The sequence below is a fragment of the Bos mutus genome, chromosome 6 (genome assembly GCF_027580195.1).
Source record: "Bos mutus isolate GX-2022 chromosome 6, NWIPB_WYAK_1.1, whole genome shotgun sequence".
NCBI classification, from domain to species: domain Eukaryota; kingdom Metazoa; phylum Chordata; class Mammalia; order Artiodactyla; family Bovidae; genus Bos; species Bos mutus.
In genome coordinates, this window is record NC_091622.1 from 25030616 (window position 1) to 25054168 (window position 23553).

The 23553-nt window shown below is 38.6% G+C and overlaps 1 protein-coding gene across 1 annotated transcript in view; it reads right to left on the bottom strand.

Moving 5' to 3' along the window:
- Positions 1-23553, bottom strand: part of MTTP (microsomal triglyceride transfer protein) — a 56627-nt gene that overhangs the window by 20076 nt on the left and 12998 nt on the right. Inside the window, exons 4-11 of the mRNA XM_005910303.3 lie at positions 21311-21418; positions 18838-18954; positions 18408-18547; positions 16211-16361; positions 13295-13452; positions 5312-5480; positions 4225-4332; positions 804-1016 (exon numbers count right to left, since the gene is read on the bottom strand). Of these exons, the coding sequence (XP_005910365.2) occupies positions 804-1016; positions 4225-4332; positions 5312-5480; positions 13295-13452; positions 16211-16361; positions 18408-18547; positions 18838-18954; positions 21311-21418 (1164 nt within the window). The remainder of the gene's footprint in view (positions 1-803; positions 1017-4224; positions 4333-5311; positions 5481-13294; positions 13453-16210; positions 16362-18407; positions 18548-18837; positions 18955-21310; positions 21419-23553) is intronic.

Below are 23553 nucleotides of genomic sequence, written 5' to 3' on the forward strand. Positions count from 1 at the left end.
TCTCAAATGTTAACCTTGTTTTCGGGTACATAGGAATTAAGAAACTCATCAAAACAAAGACAACTAAGAAGAGACTGAGCCAGAATCTATCTGTCTGTCTCAAACACTCATGACCCTAATTATCACACTTCATTAGCCTATCAACAAATGTAGCTGCAAACTTAGAGCATCATTCTGAGCAGGCAGTTTATCTTACACTTTGTAAACATTCTCTGTCCTAAAAAAATTTTTAATTTGGATGGCTTCCTGAATGGTCAGACTTAAGCCAGGTTATTCCCATGTCAAACAATTTAAGAGCATCTTAAAACTTGTGGTGTGTGTGTGTGTGTGTGTGTTAATCACTCAGTCATGTCTGATTCTGTGACCCCATGGACTGTAACCCATCAGGTTCCTCTGTCTGCGAGATTTCCCAGGCAACAGTACTGGAGTGGTTAGCCATTTCCTTCTCCAGGGGGATCTTCCCTACCCAGGGATCGAACATGGGTCTCCTGCATTGCAGGCAGATTCTTTACCGTCTGAGCCACCAGGGAAATAAAGATATTTCAGAGAAGAATTTGTTTCTTAAAGTAAGAGAAGGTGCTTCAATATTTATGCTTCATGATATAGGGCATTATCTACTCAAAATGTGAGGCTACTTCAGAACCGCCTTAAATCCAATTGAAGTTATTTCTAAACAGGAAAAAGAAATTCTTAGTTTGGGGGGGGAATAGGGCAACTTCAGAGAAGTTTGCATTTGACTCATGATTAGGCATGCTTTTTTTTTTCCCTTTTGTGAAGGTTGAAAATATTCTTGGAGAACTTACCTCATCAGTTATGAAAGGGACATCATATCTCTGGAGTGTGGTGGCGGCAAGGTGGCTGATGGGCCCTTCTCCTGTCTCTGTGTACTTCAGAAGGAGCGGGATGCCTTCTGGAAGCCGGGCGTTCTTCAGAGCCAGCAGGTACATCATGATGTCCTCTTTTTTCTCTGCTTTTTCAAATCCTCCCAAGATTAACTTTTTGGCTTCTATCACTCCCTAAAAGAACACATTCTACATCAGACATGTGTGTAACCACACATGAAACAAAGCTTAGGTAAGATTGGCCTCACTCTTGTGTCCAAGACAACAGCCTAAAGTTTTACAACATTTTGCACTGGTTGCTTGACCGAGGCATGCAATGAAAATGAAAAAGTAAAGCTTGATAAAGGTATTGTTATTTTTTAAATACACACATTAACATATCTGCAAGAAACAATGAGTATAATTAACAATGGGCATATTTACTTTTAAACACATTCTGAATGTATAAAATCATTTTAAAAATTCCCTTGTGATCAATTATTCCTAGAATTACCCATTCATTGAAATTCTGAATAATGGTTAGGAGGTGCCTAACTGGTGGCACTCACCTTTACTTTTGTATTAACTATGGTGATAGCACTTAGGACTCAACTGTAAGGTCTTGTTCTAACTGTTTAAAGAGTGCTCATTTCCACTCAATTCCAAATTTCATTAACGCTGACCTACTGTTCAAAAAACCTTTCTTGAATGCCTTCTGTGTAGCAGGTACTTTGCAAACATATTCTTTAATCAGGAAAGGCCTTATGTTTTCTGGCCTAGAAACTATTAACTTACTAGTTAATAGTTTAATGGAAAAGTAAATTAGAAATAGGCTCTATTTTACCTTTGTTACTAGGTATGTTTTAGGGGCTCAGTGTCATCTATAGGCTTCAGGTACACACACACACACACACACACAATGGGAGAGATGGGGGGTAGTGAAGACATAAAAGACTCTCAAATAGAATGAAGATGCTAAAGTTTAAATGTAATAAAGAAGTGCTATTTCTCAACTATCAGACTGAACTCTAAAAACCCAAAAGTTTGATAACATACATTGTTATTGAGCCTATTGGGAAATAGGCATCCTAGTGGGAACCTAAAATGTTACAAATCCCGTGGAAGATAATTTGGCAAAAGCTAACAGATCTGCATTTTGATCCAGTACCCTAGCCCTGAAGCTATAGCTCCAAAAATAAGAGAAAATGTGCCTAAGATTATCCATTTAAATATTATTTGTAAAGAGCAGAAGCAGTGGACATCACCTAGTGACCATACATGGGAGAATAAACTGCAGTGTCTCAGGCTAACACACATGGAGTGCTAGGCAGCTGTGAAAGGAAGGAGAAAGATCTCTGTGAACCAGTATGGGCTGATGTCCAGAATATGTTGTTAAGTGGAAAAAACAAGATACAAGAGAATGTATACAGAAGTTTATAGTTTGTGTAAGAAAAAAGGAATAAGAATGTGTGTGTACACCTGCTTACTGTTGCAAAAAGAGACAGGAAAGAGAACCCAAAACTAATGATACCACTTATGTAGAAAAAGTAGGTAAAAATGGGTGGAAGGGTAGGAAAGGGAATGAGACCTCTTTGAGGATATTTTTAAAATCAAGTTTTGACTTTCAAATCATGTTCCTATTTCATATATTCAAGAAATGAAGTTAACAAGGATGAAAGGATGCTAAAACTGAATTCAAACAAAATCTAATGAACATGAATAAATATCAGATTAATAACATAACTAAACAAAAGAGAATAAAAAAGAATTAACCCAAGTAATGTTTGAGCATAGTACTCTGATTATACACCTTTAGTGTAATATATTCTAAAGACAAAAAGATTATGAAGTCTTGAACTTTACTTAAGGTAGTTTGTTTTTTGTAGTGATATTCGTGTAACAATTTCAAAGCTATTTTGTGCATGCTTTAGGACTGAGCAAATGAATCACAGTATTGATGTTCTTGAGAACCAAGGTTCTCACTGTGAGAGAAGGAAGATATAATTATGGAATGATGGAAGGAGAGAAAGAACCCTGTAGAACTGGATTAGAATTAGAGGTAGCAGTATGAACTCACAATTTAATAAGTATAAATACATGTATTCTGTCCATTGTAAGAGCCTAGATGCAATGACCTTCAAGTAATGAGAAGTAAAAGTCTTCAGGGGTAAAATGTCAGATGCATGCAACTTACTCTCAAAGGGTTCAACCAAAATAATATAAAATGAAATAAGATAATTCAAATAGGACAATACATTAACAACTGTCAAATTTAGATGAATATTTGACTTTCAAATCATGTTCCTATTTCATATATTTATATGAATTATAATGTAGGTATATTTGTAGGTATACAAATATTCATGGAATTGCGCTATCCTCACAACTTTTTCATAGGTCTGAATTTTTTCCAAATATAAATTTGGGGGAGAAAAGAAATTAGGATGCAGTGAGATCAAAATGTAAGCAAAAACAAATATTAATGGGAAACAGAAATAGAAGTAAAATGCTGACTGAAAGCTGGCTATATAATAAACATGGACGGAAAAAAGGTTATATTTGTATGTATTTAACATCTTTAACCTATTTGCCTTACAGAAAGATGAGTTGAGTTGGATATTAACTCATTTAGATTTTCCATATTTAGTTGTGCTTAAAAGTGAGTGTTTTGTCATAATTTAATGAGGAAGATGTTAAAATTGATAGTCCACTCAGGCAAGTGGAGAAGCTTTGAGGAAATGAAATTAAAAATAAAATATAAAGTTCTAAAGTAGTTAGAAGTAATTAAATTTCTCCCATAAAAACTCAAAAACTGCAAACCATACTTACTATAGATAATAGTCTGCCCTAGGAGGTAGCCTTAGAATCTAATATTGAAGAATAAGAACTTTACCATATATACATATATACATCATTCAAAGTTGAGTACAGTACACAGTGGGTACTCAATAAATATTTCTTGATGCGGGATTCTTGGACTATTCACTTTCAGCAAGCACTTAGTGAACATTACCTATATACCAGGCACCATTTTAAGCAATTGGTGTGGAATAAACATAGATCCATTTCTGCAGTGAACTTATATTTCAGTGGGAGACAGAATAAATAATCCATGTAATAATTAACTGAATTATAAAGTATGTTCAACAGCAATAATTGCCATGCTGCTGCTGCTGCTAAGTCGCTTCAGTCGTGTCCAACTCTGTGCGACCCCAGAGATGGCAGCCCACCAGGCTCCCCTGTCTCTGGGATTCTCCAGGCAAGAAAACTGGAGTGGGTTGCAGGTGGTGAAAATAGAGTAGGGTGAGGGGAAATAGGAACACCAGTTGTGGACAGCATGTGAGTGTTAAATAGGATGGTTTGGAGCTATATATACAGTGACTTAGACTGGATTTGCACTTACTTTCAGTTTGCAGCCTTGGTTCTGACACAACTTCCTGACAAGGGCCCCGATGATGATCATAACAGATTCTCTGATGTCATTGCTTCCAAAAGAACCTTTGAACTTACTCTATTAGCCAAACAGGGATAAAACAGATAACCAAAACATTTAAACATTTTCATGGAATATTTTTCAGTAAGAAACAAAGTAGCCAAAGCCTAAAGAAACTGTTTCCATATTTCTAGATTTCAAACTCTGAATTTTGCTTTGGGGACACATAAATTCACTATCTAGCTTTGAACTGAAGAGTTGGTAAAGTCTTTCTAGGTATTTTTAACATAGATCTGTGAATTCCTGAGAGGTTTATGGATTATATTCACTGCATCAGTGAATCGAAAAAATGGTCTGTAAAATTGTACGTGTGGGTAACGAGGGACTTCACTAATGCTATCGGATTTTCAAACAAGCCTATTTTCCAAAAAGATTATGAATTATTCCCCTAAATCATAAGTGAATAAGTGGACTTTCTGTTTTTAAACCCTGGGTCCAAGAGAACTCTAGATTTTGCTTCCAATATAATTTTTCAGTAACAGAAGAATTAATATGTATTGGGTTGGTGAAACGGTTCATTGGGGTTTTTCAGTAATAATGTATTGAAAATCCCAAAGGAACTTTTTGGCCAACCCAATACATAACATATAATGATTATATGTTATACAATGTACTGTACATAAAATAGCACCAAGATTTTTGAAGTCAAAATAAATCTTTTAAAGTCAAATTGTGAAGTATAACCAAGACTGAAATTGAAATTTTGTCCTATGTCACATTACATAATAGGTGAATATAATCTTTAAATTTCCATTAAACATAGCTTAAGTTATCTAGAGGAATTGCAAAGATACACTATGTGAAATATTCTACTTTGTGAAATAATCTACTCTACAATTAGTGATTAATGAAAGAAAGCAGTCTAATAGAATTTAAATATGAATAATCAGAAGGTTCTAGTTTCAGCTTTTATTCTGATGCTGGCAACTTTTAATTACTGCTTAGATTCCGAAGATCAGCTGAGAGCTTTAATTTTGGCAGTGTCCATCTGACTTACAATGAGGGCTCTCAGGAGTTCTTCATCAGGATGTGAGGCAAATGCACAGGCATAGAGAAACCTTTCCTGGAGGATAACGCTCTCGGTGCTTTTGAAATCCAGAAAGTCCAAAATGGCATCTAATGAGTCTGGTGTCTGAGCAGAGGTGACAGCATCCACTAGCTGGGGTCTAAAACAGAAAACAGTCATAGATATCAATTTTAGGGTGCTTAATAAATTATTTGAATTGCTACCATTCATAGACCCATTGGAGAAGGAAATGGCAACCCACTCCAGTGTTCTTGCCTGGAGAATCCCAGGGACGGGGGACCCTGGTGGGCTGCCATCTATGGGGTCCCACAGAGCTGGACACGACTGAAGCAACTTAGCAGTAGCACCATAGACCCCATTGGTTTGAGTTTCCTAAAGAAGTGAAAATTTTTTATTTAAACAAAAGAAAAGTGATGGATTTCTCTGAAAGACACTACCCCATTTTATTTTAAGCCTCTCTCTTAACTCCCTTCTTTCTCACTTAATGTACCCTCAGAATATACAGATTAATCTTACTGTATTCAGATCAGATCAGATCAGTCGCTCAGTCATGTCCAACTCTTTGCGACCCCATGAATCACAGCACTCCAGGCCTCCCTGTCCATCACCAACTCCCGGAGTTCACTCAGATTCATGTCCATCAAGTCAGTGATGCCATCCAGCCATCTCATCCTCTGTCGTCCCCTTCTCCTCCTGCCCCCAATCTCTCCCAGCATTAGAGTCTTTTCCAATGAGTCAACTCTTCGCATGAGGTGGACAAAGTACTGGAGTTTCAGCTTTAGCATCAGTCCTTCCAAAGAAATCCCAGGGCTGATCTCCTTCAGAATGGACTGGTTGGATCTCCTTGCAGTCCAAGGGACTATCAAGAGTCTTCTCCACCACCACACTTCAAAAGCATCAATTCTTTGGCGCACAGCCTTCTTCACAGTCCAACTCTCACATCCATACATGACCACAGGAAAAACCATAGCCTTGACTAGATGAACCTTTGTTGGCAAAGTAATGTCTCTGCTTTTCAATATGCTATCTAGGTTGGTCATAACTTTCCTTCCAAGGAGTAAGCATCTTTTAATTTCATGGCTGCAGTCACCATCTGTAGTGATTTTGGAGCCCAGAAAAATAAAGTCTGACACTGTTTCCACTGTTTCCCCATCTATTTGCCATGAAGTGATGGGACCGGATGCCATGATCTTCATTTTCTGAATGTTGAGCTTTAAGCCAACTTTTTCACTCTCCACTTTCACTTTCATCAAGAGGCTTTTGAGTTCCTCTTCACTTTCTGCCATAAGGGTGGTGTCATCTGCATATCTGAGGTTATTGATATTTCTCCCGGCAATCTTGATTCCAGCTTGTGTTTCTTCCAGTCCAGCGTTTCTCATGATGTACTCTGCATATAAGTTAAATAAGCAGGGTGACAATATACAGCCTTGACGTACTCCTTTTCCTATTTGGAACCAGTCTGTTGTTCCATGTCCAGTTCTAACTGTTGCTTCCTGACCTGCATACAAATTTCTCAAGAGGCAGGTCAGGTGGTCTGGTATCCCATCTCTTGAAGAATTTTCCACAGTTTATTGTGATCCACACAGTCAAAGGTTTTGGCATAGTCAATAAAGCAGAAATGGATGTTTTTCTGGAACTCTCTTGCTTTTTCCACGATCCAGCAGATGTTGGCAATTTGATCTCTGGTTCCTCTGCCTTTTCTAAAACCAGCTTGCACATCTGGAAGATCACGGTTCACATATTGCTGAAGCCTGGCTTGGAGAATTAAGCATTACTTTACTAGCGTGTGAGATGAGTGCAATTGTGCGGTAGTTTGAGCATTCTTTGGCATTGCCTTTCTTTGGGACTGGAATGAAAACTGACCTTTTCCAGTCTTGTGGCCACTGCTGAGTTTTCCAAATTTGCTGGCATATTGAGTGCAGCACTTTCACAGCATCATCTTTCAGGATTTGGAATAGCTCAACTGGAATTCTATCACCTCCACTAGCTTTGTTCGTAGTGATGCTTTCTAAGGCCCACTTAACTTCACATTCCAGGATGTGTGGCTCTAGGTCAGTGATCACACCATCGTGATTATCTGGGTCGTGAAGATCTTTTTTGTACAGTTCTTCTGTGTATTCTTGCCACCTCTTCTTAATATCTTCTGCTTCTGTTAGGTCCATACCATTTCTGTCCTTTATCGAGCCCATCTTTGCATGGAATGTTCCTTTGGTATCTCTGATTTTCTTGAAGAGATCTCTAGTCTTTCCCATTCTGTTGTTTTCCTCTATTTTTTTGCACTGATCACTAAAGAAGGCTTTCTTATCTCTTCTTGCTGTTCTTTGGAACTCTGCATTCAGATGTTTATATCTTTCCTTTTCTCCTTTGCTTTTCGCTTCTCCTCTTTTCATAGCTATTTGTAAGACCTCCCCAGACAGCCATTTTGCTTTTTGCATTTCTTTTCCTTGGGGATGGTCTTGATCCCTGTCTTCTGTACAATGTCACGAACCTCATTCCATAGCTCATCAGGCACTCTATATATCAGATCTAGGCCCTTAAATCTATTTCTCACTTCCACTCTACCCTAAGCCAAATATAATTTGGAGGTTTGCAAATAAAATTATATAAATAATATTACAAATTAGGTTCAAATTCTTTTCTCCATAAGTAATATGTAAAAGCTATGGTCTCCCAAATCAATTCTTTTTCTAATTAGCTTTGCAACTATATACATTTCTTAAATGTATAACTAAGGTAGTATCATTCAGTGGAAAGATGGGACGTTCTTTTAACTTTCATTTATACCCAAGAAAGAAATTTCTGCTCATTTTTTTAAAAAATAAAAAGCAAAAAAAAAAAAAAGCCAAAATAAAAAAATAATAAAAAATAAAAAGCACCATGGTGCAGTTCAAGTTCGGACTTCCCAGGTGGTGCTAGTGGTAGAGACGCTGCCTGCCAGTGCAGGAGAGGTAAGAGAGGCGGGTTCGACCCTGGGGTCAGAAAGATCCCCTGGAGGAGGGCATGGCAACCCACCCTCCTGGGGAATCCTGCTTGGAGAATCCCATGGACAGAGGAGCCTGGTGGGCTACAGTCCACAGAATCACAAAGCGTCAGACACAACAAGCGATTTAGCATGCACACAAGCATGGTTCAAGTTCAATCACAACAATTAGTTGTTAGTAGAGTGAAACTCCTGAAGGAAAGTGCTAGTTACATCATCTACTCATCAAGAATCTCTGATTGGTTGAGTCTTGGGATGATAATATTTCTGAAACTAGTTGCTATACTAATGAACATAAGATGTCTGTATATATTTCATTTCACATCTGCATAACAAATACATACACGTATCTAATGCATTCATATACACATATTTTAAAAAAGATATTCTTGTACTATACCATTTTGGCCCTAACAAAACGTCATGGAATGGAGCAGACTGAGAGAGAGATAATACTTATTAAGTGTTATTATTGCAAACACTGACTAGCAGTTTTAGGTATGCAACCTCTTTTCCAAATTGGGAAAGGAGTACATTAAGGCTGTATATTAACACCCTGCTTATTTAACTTATATGCAGAGTACATCATGAGAAATGCTGGGCTGGAGGAAGCACAAGCTGGAATCAAGATTGCTGGGAGAAATATCAATAACCTCAGATATGCAGATGACACCACCCTTATGGCAGACAGAGAAGAACTAAAAAGCCTCTTGATGAAAGTGAAAGAGGAGAGTGAAAAAGTTGGCTTAAAACTCAACATTCAAAAAACTGAGATCATGGCATCTGGTTCCATCACTTCATGGCAAACAGATGGGGAAGCAGTGGAAACGGTGACAGACTTTATTTTCTTGGGCTCCAAAATCATTGCAGATGGTGACTGCAGTCATGAAATTAAAAGACGCTTGCTCCTTGGAAGAAAAGCTATGATCAACCTAGATAGCATATTAAAAAGTAGAGACATTACTTTGCCAACAAAGGTTCATCTAGTCAAAGCTATGGCTTTTCCAGTAGTCATGTATGGATGTGAGAGTTGGACCATAAGGAAAGCTGAGCACCAAAGAATTGATGCTTTTGAAGTGTGGTGTTGGAGAAGACTCTTGAGAGTCCCTTGGACTGCAAGGAGATCCAACCAGTCCATCCTAAAGAAATCACTCCTGAATATTTATTGGAAGGACTGATTCTGAAGCTGAAACTCTAATACTTTGGCCACCTGATGCAAAGAACTGACTCAATGGAAAAGACCCTGATGCTGGGAAAGATTGAAGGCAGGAAGAGAAGGGGATGACAAAGAATGAGATGGTTGGATGGCAGATGCATCACCAACTCAATGGACATGAGTTTGAGCAAGCTCTGGTAGTTGGCAAAGGACAGGGAAGGCTGGCATGCAGCAGTCCATGGGCTCGCAAAGAGTCGGACATGACTGACTGACTGAATTGAACTGAACCTCTTTTTGCTTTAACTTCTTTATCTGTAACATGGGGCTATAAAGAGCAGTTATTTTAGGGTTGTCAGGAGGATTAAATCACATGATCTGTGTAAAACACTTAGAATAGTGCTTGGCACATTGTATATGCTCAATAAATACATGCTGTTATTAATACCATCAGCTCACTGAACATCTCTGTCAGTTTAACACTAATATTCTCCCTATACATAAAGAAACAGACTCAGAGGTATCAAATCATTTGTTCAAGGTCCCATAGCTGGTAAAAATAGAGCTAGGATTGGAACTCAGTCTTTTCTGACTCTGGAATACTGGGGTCTTAATTACAGTGTTTTCTAAAGTGTTTTCATGTAATACTAATCCTACAAAATGCTTTAAGAAGAGGGATTTTCAAGGTCATGTAAGTTTGGAACATATTTAAGGAAACTTATTTGTAATATTATCAGATTAAAGATGCCAGATATTGCTGCAATAAAGAGAACTATTTGATGTGTTTTTTCCCAGTGTTTTTCAAACTCAATTGCTCACAGGAGCCTTTCCTCTTGGTGTACTTGTTAATAACTTGAAAGCCATAGGATACACATAATGAAACTGGGAAATGTTACATTCCACCACCCTGACTTTCACTATACTACAATAAACAGAAGGAATTCTCTGTATTTTATGAATGTTGAAAATGAGGCTCAGGGAGACTGAATGTATATGACTTACTTAAAGGTTATATGATTTTGGAAGTCAGAATTTAAAACTAGGTCTTATGATTTTAGTTCATCCTAATATGGTGATTGCAGCCATGAAATTAAAAGACACTTACTCCTTGGAAGGAAAGCTATGACCAACCTAGATAGCATATTGAAAAGCAGAGACATTACTTTGCCAACAAAAGTCCATCTAGTCAAGGCTATGGTTTTTTCCAGTGGTCATGTATGGATGTAAAAGTTGGACTGTGAAGAAAGCTGAGGGCCAAAGAATTGATGCTTTTGAACTGTGGTGTTGGAGAAGACTCTTGAGAGTGCCTTGGACTACAAGGAGATCCAACCAGTCCATTCTGAAGGAGATCAGCCCTGGGATTTCTTTGGAAGGAATGATGCTAAAGCTGAAACTCCAGTACTTTGGCCACCTCATGTGAAGAGTTGACTCATTGGAAAAGACTCTGATGCTGGGAGGGATTGGGGGCAGGAGAAGGGGACGACAGAGGATGAGATGGCTGGATGGAATCACTGACTCGATGGATGTGAGTCTCAGTGAACTCCGGGAGTTGGTGATGGAAAGGGAGGCCTGGCATGCTGCAATTCATGGGGTTGCAAAAAGTCGGACATGACTGAGCAACTGAACTGAACTGAACTGAAGAGCTTTTCGAGACTGCCGGGAGAAATATCAATAACCTCAGATATGCAGATGACACCACCCTTATGGCAGAAAGTGAAGAGGAACTAAAAAGCCTCTTGATGAAAGTGAAAGAGGAGAGTGAAAAAGTTGGCTTAAAGCTCAACATTCAGAAAATGAAGATCATGGCATCTGGTCCCATCACTTCATGGGAAATAGATGGGGAAACAGTGGAAACAGTGTCAGACTTTATTTTGGGGGGCTCTAAAATCACTGCAGATGGTGATTGCAGTCATGAAATTAAAAGACGCTTACTCCTTGGAAGGAAAGTTATGACCAACCTAGATAGCATATTGAAAAGCAGAGACATTACTTTGCCAACAAAGGTTCGTCTAGTCAAGGCTATGGTTTTTCCTGTGGTCATGTATGGATGTGAGAGTTGGACTGTGAAGAAAGCTGAGTGCCGAAGAATTGACGCTTTTGAACTGTGGTGTTGGAGAAGACTCTTGAGAGTCTCTTGGACTGCAAGGAGGTCCAACCAGTTCATCCTAAAGGAGATCAGCCCTGGGATTTCTTTGGAAGGAATGATGCTAAAGCTGAAACTCCAGTACTTTGGCCACCTCATGCAAAGAGTTGACTCACTGGAAAAGACCCTGATGCTGGGAGGGATTGGGGGCAGGGGGAGAAGGGGATGACAGAGGATGACATGGCTGGATGGATCACGGACTCGATGGACATGAGTTTGAGTGAACTCCGGGAGTTGGTGATGGACAGGGAGGCCTGGCGTGCTGCGATTCATGGGGTCACAAAGAGTCGGACACAACTGAGCAACTGAACTGAACTGAACTGAGTATCTTTTCTACTATACAATGTTACATGTTTATTTCCTATGATATGATACAGTATTGAAAATATTATCAGGTAAATAACCTGATTTAGAAAATGTATCATGAAATCATACAAATTATTGCCACCATAAGATTTTTAGGATACAAATAAGTCTAAGGTTTAGTGTAATCTCTGTTCTAAGTTAACAGCCAAATTTTGCACTGTTTTTGTCAGTAATTTTTTTTTGACAAAAAGATAAGTCACTCTAAAATATATCTTTAAGTTCTATGATTAAAACAGAGTCTGAGAATTTATAATTTTGCATATATTTAACTCAGTTTAAATGTTTATTTTTGAAGAGAGTATCCAACTAACTTGTAGTTAGTCATATGGAATTCATATCAATTTTTTAATGACCTAAGTCAAGTCAATAACAGTACAATCAAGAATAAACAATCTTCTCCAGAAAAAAGCTATATTCTCTTATTCTTGAGTAATCAAGTCCTTTGAACTCAGTGACCACTGTTGCTGTGTGTGTTGTATGTGTGGGGGAAGGGGTGTAACTTGGCCATTTTATACTTTTGACTATTTTAATGGCTAGTTTCCACTGTTTGTCAAACTAATTGAGCCATGTTCTATATCATCAATTAGGATAATTAGTGTAAAACAGTTGAATTTGTAGTTGCAGATAAATTTTGTTTTACAGACCAAAACACTTCTATTTAGAAAGTGTATTTGTATTGGTATTTACAAAGTAAGTTTGAGAATTGTCAACTCTCTTTATTGTGGATGTAAAATAAGGCACTCTTCCACTGAATACTCAAATGATGTACATATTTCTTTTCTCTGGATTCTTTTTGCTGTTTATCTCAGTTCTCAATTTTCTCTTCAAAACAAGGCTTCTATGACAATCATCACTGTATCTTTAATGAAAGCTCATTTTTAATAGAAAAAACATATTGTTTTTGTTTGTCTGTTTGTTTTTATAATCAATTCTAAACTCTTTCTGAGTGTCAATTAATAGCTCTGGGAACACAATTTCACCAGAGTGTGGCAGCGCCTGCACTGTGGTATCACATCACAGTCCTACCATCCCCCTATCTGTGTACCAATCTAGACCTGATTTACACTCATGAAGAACAAAATGTTCAAAATAAAATATTCACTCTGAGTCACTGCTGAAAACTTGCTTTTCTGGCCAATTAACCATTGAGTTACTGCACTGAGGTATAACTGTTCAATGCAAATGTGAAATAGCAAAACAACTGGTTTGAAGGTGAGGCAGCTGATTCAAAAGGGATCTTACCTGCTTAATAAACAGCAACCCAGAAGCACTTTATTATAGACAACCCCAGGAAATGTTCAGGGAACTTACAGTACTTCCTTGTTTTCTGCCTTTAGAATTTGGAGGATCTCTTCTTTCTTTGCCGTCCTGAGGTGCTTGATGAAGGCCAGGAAGCTTCTGACAGCCTCAGCCTTGGAGAGGTTGTCAGGCTGCAGGTGTTTTCTGATGGACTGCCAGTGCTCTGAGAGCTGCAAAACACGGCCACAGGCCCAGACCACACTCATAATTCTGAACATCTGTGTTTCTAAAGAATGTTCTCTCCAGAAATAAATGTTTCCTTGTATCTGACAAGCAAAAGAAGCTCTTTTTATCTTACCTCAATATATCTGATTGCCCCTGCCCCTATCACGTTCCTATGACTCTCAGAGGCAAATACAGAGGCCTGTTGATCAGTGCACAAGTCCTCCTCAAGAGGACTTGTCGATTAGTACTTAGCTCAAATGACCTCAAGATTCCGGGCATATAGGTCATTCCATGGTTACAAAACGGTGTTACATCTGAAGCCAGGCTTTGACTACCATAGTGAAATTATGTTGAATTTTCATTAACAACAGGATATTTTGTTGGGAAAAATCATCAGAACTGCTGAAGAATTGTGTCATGTTTCTTATGAACTGAAACCTTATTGAAAACCAGTTTTTATAATAATTTGATCTCCTTATTCTCTTTATTTTATGGTTTGTATGAAATACTAGTAATAGTAAAACATCATCTTGCTGAGATCTGAACTGTTCGTTTCATATATCCATGTTAAGTGGAGTGGCATTTAGATAAAGGAATTGATGCTTTTGAACTGTGGTGTTGGAGAAGACTCTTAGTTCTTTGCACTGCAAGGAGATCCAACCAGTCCATCCTAAAGGAGATCAGTCCTGGGTGTTCATTGGAAGGACTGATGCTAAAGCTGAAACTCCAATACTTTGGCCACCTGCTGTGAAAGAGTTGACTCACTGGAAAAGACCCTGATGCTGGGAGGGATTGGGGGCAGGAGGAGAAGGGGACGACAGAGGATGAGATGGCTGGATGGCATCACCGACTCGATGGACGTGAGTCTGAGTGAACTCTGGGGGTTGCTGATGGACAGGGAGGCCTGGCAGGCTGCGATTCACGGGGTCGCAAAGAGTCAGACACGACTGAGCGACTGAACTGGACTGAATCCTCATATACACTACTGTTATGCTGCTGTGATTTTAAAAACAGTAAATAGTTCTAATCAATAACATCTTTTGGCTTAGAAAAAAGTTCAAAACCTTATTTTTCATAGTTTACCACTTCTCCCCTAGTTGTAAAAAAATGTGTTAAATCCCATTAGTGACCTCTGTCTTAACTCTGCATAATCTGCATGCTACCAGTTTTTAAATTATTTATTCCTTCCAATAACAACAGATACACATTTTTGCTCTTCTTCAAATCCCTTTTGGTCATCTAATCTTAAGAGGATAGTCCAAAAAAATATTCCAGTTGTACTTAGCTAGATTTACTGGGTCGTTTCTGAGGGCAGAGATCACATCAGTGTTAAGTCAGAATTTTTTTCTTTAAAGAGTTGCAATGGTGACATTATACTGACATAATAATGAAGAATTATTTTCCTATCTTTCCTGTAATAATGAAGAATTATTTTCCTATCTTTCCTATAATAATGAAGAAATAGTTTTGAGAAATCTTAGATGGCTCATAATATTTGATAACTATGGGGAGAGAAATTAACAGAATAAGAAAAGATCATTGGTTTCATTAGTCACCTTTCTAAATAATTTCCATCTCATATGACATTAGAAAATGACACTGGAATATTAGATAATTTGTGGGGAAAAAAGAAGAAACAAGGTTTGAGAACAATTATTTTTGTCTCATTTTGTTTTCCCCTTCACTCAATTTTGATATATTTGAGAAACTAATAAGGAATTAGTGCCTTGCACTTTAAGCAAATTCTGGTATTAGCTCTTGATGATTCCACTTTTTTGAACACTAATAATGGCCAAGGGAAGAGCATCTTCTGGTAGCTACAAACAGAGCTTGAAGCCAAGGGTTAAGTATTAGGACATGCTGGAACCCAGAGTCATATCTGTGGCCATACATCACAACTGATTTATGCAACAAAAGAAATTATTCTTTATTAGATTAAAAATATTACACACACACTCACAAATACATACAGATACACTCATACCTGCACACACAGACACACACACTCACACACTTAGCCTTGGGGGTGCGCTCATTTCTGGCTGTAACAGTAGGAGAGGTTGGGGTGTGGTAAATAAGTGTTCCTGATTTAGGTGAAGAGCTTGGTATCCATTTCTAGTCCTCCTAGCAGCTCTCAGAACACTGAGCTCAGTAAAACATTTCACCTGTGGACATATTACTGTGTGTGTGCTCAGCTGTTTCAGTTGTGTCCTACTCTTTGCAACCCCATGGACTTTTGTCCACCAGGCTTCTCTGTCCGTGGGATTTCCCAGGCATGAATACTGGAGTAGGTTGCCATGTCTTCCTCCAGGGGATCTTCCCGACCTAGTGATCCAACTCATATGTCTTGCATCTTCTGTATTGCAGGTGGATTCTTTACCCACTGATCCACCTGAGAAGCCTGGACATATTACTCCCGAGAGGCAGAACTTTCAGGATTCAGGCCACTGTCTATGCTCTCATTGCTGTATGCTTCCCCTAACTTCATCAGGCTTATCCCCACTGCATTCTGAGGTCTTCTTTGAGGAAGCTGCCTTCAAGTCATAACATTTTTTATTTGAAATAAGTGGATGTGGTAGTCATTTGTTAATTATTATAGCATATTATTAGGCTACTGCTATTATAACTCAGTGGTGGCTGGAAGTTCTTTGTAAACTTTCCTTATAAATTAACTGAAGCTTCCATTGGAGACAAAAGGAAAACAGAATTGTAGGCCGTGATTATTCCATGATTTGGCCACATAGCGCTGTGGCTCACACTTACAGAAGGGCATCCTTTGCACTTGCTCTGGAAGACCTGGCCCACAATGGGAATGGCCGTGTACTTTGAATCGACTGCTTTAATGATGGCTGCAACCTGCTTTCCCGGCTTCAGTCTCATGCTTGCTTCCGTGGTTTTCAGCTCCAGTTTCTGCCTGCATAACCAGGGAAGAGAAATACCACATCAACGGCCTTCTTTTGAGTGAACAAGCTATTAATTGTCATTCTTTTGGCAAACGATACTAATGTATTCAAATTCTGTAAGGCCATGTCTTTCAAACTGAGAGATCTCCAGCAGTAACAGAAACCTCAAGATAATTATGAAACTTTTCTGGAGCAACAATTTTATTCAAAGGTTTGAAAGTTTAAGCCTGGGATTTCAAAATATTATGACAAGAGACTACACGAAAGAAAATTTGCCTGGATGCTGAGCAAGATATATGATGTCACTTCTTTGGGCTTTAGCCCAGTTCTCTGAAAAATGATATCTTCAGGACAACCACATGTCACTTACTAAGACAATTAGGAAATCTTGTTTTGTAAATATGGCCTCAATAATCTGATATGCTCTTTCAGTAGCTTGCCTCTCTCCCTTCAAAAGGTGGAGTCTACATCCCTCTCCTTAAACCTGGGCAGGACTCTGTGACTGCCAGGACTTGTAGAGAACACTAGAAGTTTCAATATATGGCTTGTAAGGCTAAGTCCTTTTATGTTGGAGAAGACTCTTCAGAGACTCTTGGATTGCAAGATCAAACCAGTCAATCTTAAGAGAAATCAACCCAGAATACTCATTGGAAAGATAGATGCTGAAGCTGAAACTCCAGTATTTTGGTCATCTGACGTGAACAGCTGACTCATCGCTAAAGTCCCTGATGCTGCAAAAGATTGAGGGCAGAAGAAGAGGGCATCAGAGGATGAGATGGCTGGATGGTATCACTGATGCAATGGACATGAACTTGGGCAAACTTCAGGAGATGGTGAGGGACAGAGAGGCTTGGCGTACTGCAGTCCATGGGGTTGCAAAGAGTCAGACACGACTGGGTGGCTGAACAACAATAAATCACAAAAGGGAATTCAGCTTTCATCTGGCATGCTAGCAGCACATACCTTCTTACCATGTAAGAAGTCTGGCTACTGAAGCTACCATGTTGAGAGGCCCCATGGAGATCAAGAGAGATGCATAAGGAGCCTAAGGAGTGTGAATCTCCAGCCCAGACACTAGATAAGTGAGGGAGCAGCCTCTGAACCAGCTCTGCAACCGCACAGCACACACCAAGCAAGGCAGGATCAAGGCAAGTGTCACGAGTATGAGAGAAAATAATAAAGTGATTGCTGCTTTTTATACTACTAAGTTTGGAGTGGTGTGTTATAGAACAATGGAATCCTGATAAACCTAAATTTAAAATATTAATTTTATATGAAAACAAGATGGATGTGGTACAAAGTAGAATGCAAGGTTCTAATCCAGAGGAGACTTCAATAAAATTTCAAGCATTTGTGGTTTGAGGCATTTCTACCAAGATTTTAACCATTTACCTCTGACATTAGGGTTACTTCAGAAGAAATATTTGAGAAATAACAGCAGAAGATATAACTTACATTTAATGCTAGGATGTGTTATTCTAAATTAAAATCTGAAAATAAGACATACTCTTAGATTTGAAATTTTAGTCCTTTAGCCTGTGGGAACTATGCTGACCAGAGAAATTTTCTCAAATTGAAATAACAGTCTTGAATATGTAAGTACTATAAATCACAGCAAAAATTCTGTCATATCACTTTACGATAGAACATTTTTGTGTTTATTAACAACAATGACAAAAAAATAATCTTGAGGAGAGAATACACAATGCCACTTTTTTAATCTAAACATTAAAAGCATTTGATAGAGAAATCAGAAAATAAATAAGAATGAATCAAAGTGTTTGCCTTTTAAAAATTTAAATTTTATTCAATAAACAATTTATTTTTAATGAAGTCCTATTTTAAAACATAAAGTATTTACTTCATGCCACATATTATTATAGACAATATGAAAAATAAAGATGAACAAGACATAATAATTGTTCTAAAGGAGCTCACAGTCAAAATGAGGAAGCGATAAATATATTAATTCATGTGCATGTATATATATGCATATATATTTTTAAATTTTAATAATACATTAAATAACAGTAAAGAAAATTTAAGCATTATCTTACCTCGATACTATTTTGCCTGCTATTGATTGTAGAAAATTGAGCCTTAAAGCACGTATCTCTTCTGAGAGCACAGCTACAACAAAGCTGTCTTCTATCTTATAGGTAGTGACAGATGTGGCTTTCGAAGTGACACCCAAGACCTAAATAAATAAATGTGGTTGTAACAAGCAATCAGCCTTTTATCTTTGAATCAAGCCAAATAGCAAATTATCTTTTCATCTTCACAAGAACGCCCCCTTCATATTCCTTCAACACACAAACCTACAATATATTAAAATAAATCCATTCATTTGATATTATATAATACTATACCCTAAACTAAAAATTACAAGTGTTCCCAAATTATATTGCTGCTTTATTCACCTATTATTTCTGAATCGTCTCTACAAAAAGAACTTGGTTGCCTCAAAGAAAGTGATAGGCAGCATACCTGATGTGGGGTCGTAAATCCAGCCCTCTCTATTTTGCATGAATCCAAAGCCTTAATTTTGGTCACTTTGTCTTGATGAGCCTGGTAGGTCACTTTACAATCTCCAGAGATGTCTACCTAAAAAGAAAAGCCAAAATACAATGTTTCAGATGGGATTCTCATATGAACCATTTGAATTCCAGTGGGAAGTAGCTTAAAAATTGGGGTTCTAATACATCATGCAGGATTCCTTTCTCTGACAAGATAGGAAGACAGAAGAATTCAGTGTTTCCTGCAGCATGTGGATTCCTTTCCATCCTCTTTGAGTCTTATGAGCACATTCTTATTGCCCCAGGAATAATAAATGATTTCCTACTTCTCTCTAATGTCTAATAGGAATTGGACAGATGGCCTCAGTTCAGTTCAGTTCAGTTGCTCAGTCACGTTCGACTCTTTGCAACCCCATGGACTGCAGCACACCAGGCTTCCCTGTCCATCACCAATTCCTGGAGCTTACTTAAACTATGTCCATTGAGTTGGTGATGCCATCCAACCATCTCATCCTCTGTCATCCCCTTCTCCTCCCGCCTTCAATCTTTCCCAGTATCAGAGTCTTTTCAAATGAGTCATTTCTTTGCATCAGGCCAAAGTATTGCAGTATCAGCATCAGCATCAGTCCTTCCAATGAATATTCAGGACTGATTTCCTCTAGGATGGACTTGTTGGATCTCCTTGCTGTCTAAGGGACTCTCAACAGTCTTCTCCAACACCACACTTCAAAAGCATCAATTCTTCGACGCTCAGCTTTCTTTGTAGCCCCTCTCACATCCATACGTGACTACTGGAAAAATCATAGCTTTGACTAGACAGACCTTGTGGGAAAAGTGATGTTTCTGCTTTTTAATATGCTGTCTAGATTGGTCATAACTTTTCTTCTAAGGAGCAAGCGTCTTTTAATTTCATGGCTGCAGTAACCATCTGCAGTGATTTTGGAACCCCCAAAAATGACCTAGTCATAGTCAAAATCACTCAAATGGGTAATTATGGGGTGAGGGGAGTTGACTTTTAATACTATGTGTAGGCTGTGTGTGTGTGTGTGTGTGTGTGTATACGTGCAAACACACCCATGCTTTGATGAGCTAAGTCCTTTAAAACCTGTGGCATTAATTCAGCTCACCATAAGGCACATCAATAATTTGAATGTAGGCAAAAACATCTCAATACTGACTCTGTATAGCTTCTCTGAGGCATCCCTTTGGCCTCTACAAGCCAGTCTTTCTACCCTCAGTCTTTTCAGCAAGCTAACCAGCATTCTCTTGGCCCAGACTTGCCATCAGATTTTCTTACCAGCTCATGAACTGGCTGAATTCAGACAAGAAAACTTGGACTCAGCTCTGCTTTAGATATAATACTTGGGGAGCCACTAAACTTCTGTCGTTTCACCTTTGTTTTCATCTATTAAATGGAAGGGTTCATACAGACTAGTAGTTTCTCAAACTGACTGCACCTACATTAGCTGAGAAAACTATTAAAATACAGATGCTAATCTACTGAACCAGAATCTCTGCAGTGAATCCAGGAAGTTATAATCCAGGTATTATAACTTCCCTATGACATAGGGATGCACAGTGAGGTCACTGGAATGTTCTCCAAAGTTTTTTGGGTCTCTATCATTCAGCCATGAAATTAAAAGACGCTTGCTCCTTGGAAGAAAAGTTATGACCAATATAGACAGCATATTAAAAAGCAGAGACATTACTTTGCCAACAAAGGTCTGTCTACTCAAAGCTAAGGCTTTTCCAATAGTCATGTATGGAAGCGAGAGTTGGACTATAAAGAAAGCTGAGTGTCGAAGAATTGATGCTTTTGAACTGTGGTGTTAGAGAAGACTCTTGAGAGTCCCTTGGACAGCAAGGAGATCCAACCAGTCAATCCTAAAGGAAATCAGTCCTGAATATTCATTGGAAGGACTGATGCTGATGCTGAAACTGCAATACTTTGGCCACCTGATGCGAAGAACTGACCATCTGAAAAGACCCTGATGCTGGGAAAGATTGAAGGCAGGGGGAGAAGGGGATGGCAGAGGATGAGATGGTTGGATGGCATCACCAACTTAATGGACATGAGTTTGAGTAAGCTCCAGGAGTTGGTTTGGACAGGGAAGCCTGGTGTGCTGCAGTCCATGGGGTCAGAAAGAGTCAGAAATGACTGAGCAACTGAACTGAACTGAACTGATCATTCAGTCAGTCTATTGGTCTCCTTAGTATAACTGTTTCTAACTTCCTTTCCCCTGTCTTCAAATACAAATTGGGGTAAAGGATGGTTTGTTTCATATGTAAATGAGACAACTACCCAACTCACCTTTTCTAATCATTACCATAGGAGTAATTTTTTTTTTTTTTACTAAATTTCTCCAAATAGAAAGCCATATAAACAATTTTAGTACCTATATTAACAAATAAGATTCTAGATGCTTAATAATATTACTAAGTACCTCATTGGTAGTTCCAGAGCTTAACTGCATCTGAAATAGGCTAGCCAGGCCTCTCTTGAGATTTTCTATGGCTGCTGGTTCATTTTGATATGAGTAGAACTCTTTGATCTAGGTGAAAAAAGAACAAACATAAATAGAGCAGAAATGGATCATTTACGAGACTTGGTTAAATAAATAGCAGGAAAGGTTAGATTCTCACTCCTATCAATTCTGGGAGAAAGAGATCTGTTAGTTCAACGCTGGGACTTCTTTTTTTGTGAAAAGAAGCCATTTACATTTCAAAAGGCTAGACCACCAAAATATGACATTTCAGGAGGTTGATAATGAAGGCTTTGGCTATGACGGGAATAACATAGAAAAGGAAAAAAAGCACTGATACAGGATGGGGTTTCTGTGAAAACAAGGATTGCCCAAGAAAGAGAAATCAGGAACATTCTCTTCAAGCATGTCAACATATTCCCTAGCTATAATTCTGCTTGGAACAAAAATTAACCAATGTTTGGACTTCCCTGGTGGTCCAGTGGTTAAGAACCTGCCTGCCAACGCAGGGGACATGGGTTTGATTCCTGGTCCAAGAAGATCCCACATGCCTCAGAATAACTAAGCTGGAGTGCCACAACTGCTGAGCTCACATGCGACAACTATTGAAACCCATGCACTTAAAGCCCATGCTCCGCAACAAGAGAAGCCACCACAATGAGGAACCTGCACCTCACAGAACAGCAGCCCCTGCAACTAGAGAATTCCCACTTACAGCAGCGAAGACAAAAATCAAGTCTTCATCACAGTCAAAAATATATAAACAGAATTAAAAAAACTAATCAAGTTTCAAAGTAACATCTCAGAAATAGGGGAGAAGGCAATGGCACCCCACTCCAGTACTCTTGCCTGGAAAATCCCATGGACGGAGGAGCCTGGTAGGCTGCAGTCCATAGGGTTTCTAAGAGTCGGACATGACTGAGAGACTTCCCTTTCACTTTTCGCTTTCATGCATTGGAGAGGGAAATGGCAACCCATTCCAGTGTTCTTGCCTGGAGAATCCCAGGGATGGGAGAGCCTGGTGGGCTGACGTCTTATGGGGTTGCACAGAGTCGGACACGACTGAAGCGACTTAGCAGCAGTAGCAGCACAGAAATAGATTCTTGTAGAGAATGGCAATCACCATGCTTGAGAATCCTGAGACAGCATGGCCTCTAAGGGCTATGATAAGGGCCCACACGTGGCCAAAATGCCCATGGACAAAATTCCACAAGACTGATGTTCATTGGCCCTGCAGAGCATTCCTGTTGGCCTTGGCTATGAGGAGACATAGAAGGTTGGAAGATTTGAGGTTTAGGGTGCTAACACTGCATAGCCTGCCACAGGTACTGCTTTGAGTTTCTCTTCAGAAAGCAGGAAAAAGGCTAGAATGAGGAAGGGGACTGTGATTTGGCTGCAATAATAAACGGCTTATCTTAGCTTTGTTTCATCCTTGACATTTACAGGCACAGAGACGATAACTATGTCTCATACCATTTTGACCATTTAGCTCATGTTTAAGAAACAAGGATAAAAATACAAAGAATTTTCTGGAAAGCAGGCTGTCATTTTTTACCCTGTATTGACTTCAAACACATCACATGATTTAGAAATGGAGAGGATGGATATAGCTTCCCTATAAAAATTCCCAAAGTTTATGGTAATTATAGATGCATGTCTACCAGAAATATCCTGAATGCCTTCCTATCTCTCTTTAAAACCAACCATGAAAAAAAAAAAAAAACCAACCATGACTTCTCAAGTAAAACTGAAAGCTCAGTCATTATGCAATAAATTCAATTAATACCAATCTGAACAATTTAGTGTACATAAAACTCCCTCATACCTTAGATGAAAATATTTTGCCTAATAATTCAAACTCAAATTTTCTATTTTTATTTTCTACATATATTCTGCCTAGGGACAGATTTACCGGGTACTTTATCCGGCAATCAATTTTAGTCATTACACTGGATGAACCTATAAATGTTGGGATTGTGTTTGTCCAGGTTAAAAGGGAACTGGAATAGTGACCTCAACGTCTGGAAATCCACAGTATCATATTCTCAAACAAATCACTGACAATTTCTCAGAACCAAGGTTGAGTTTCTGATGCTCTATTTTGTAAACTAGGTCTTCTTACCTTTGAGGAATTAGAGTGTAACTTTCCTTGCAAATATTTGGGAGTACTTAATCTCCAAATATCAGGACTATTAAAGGATCCT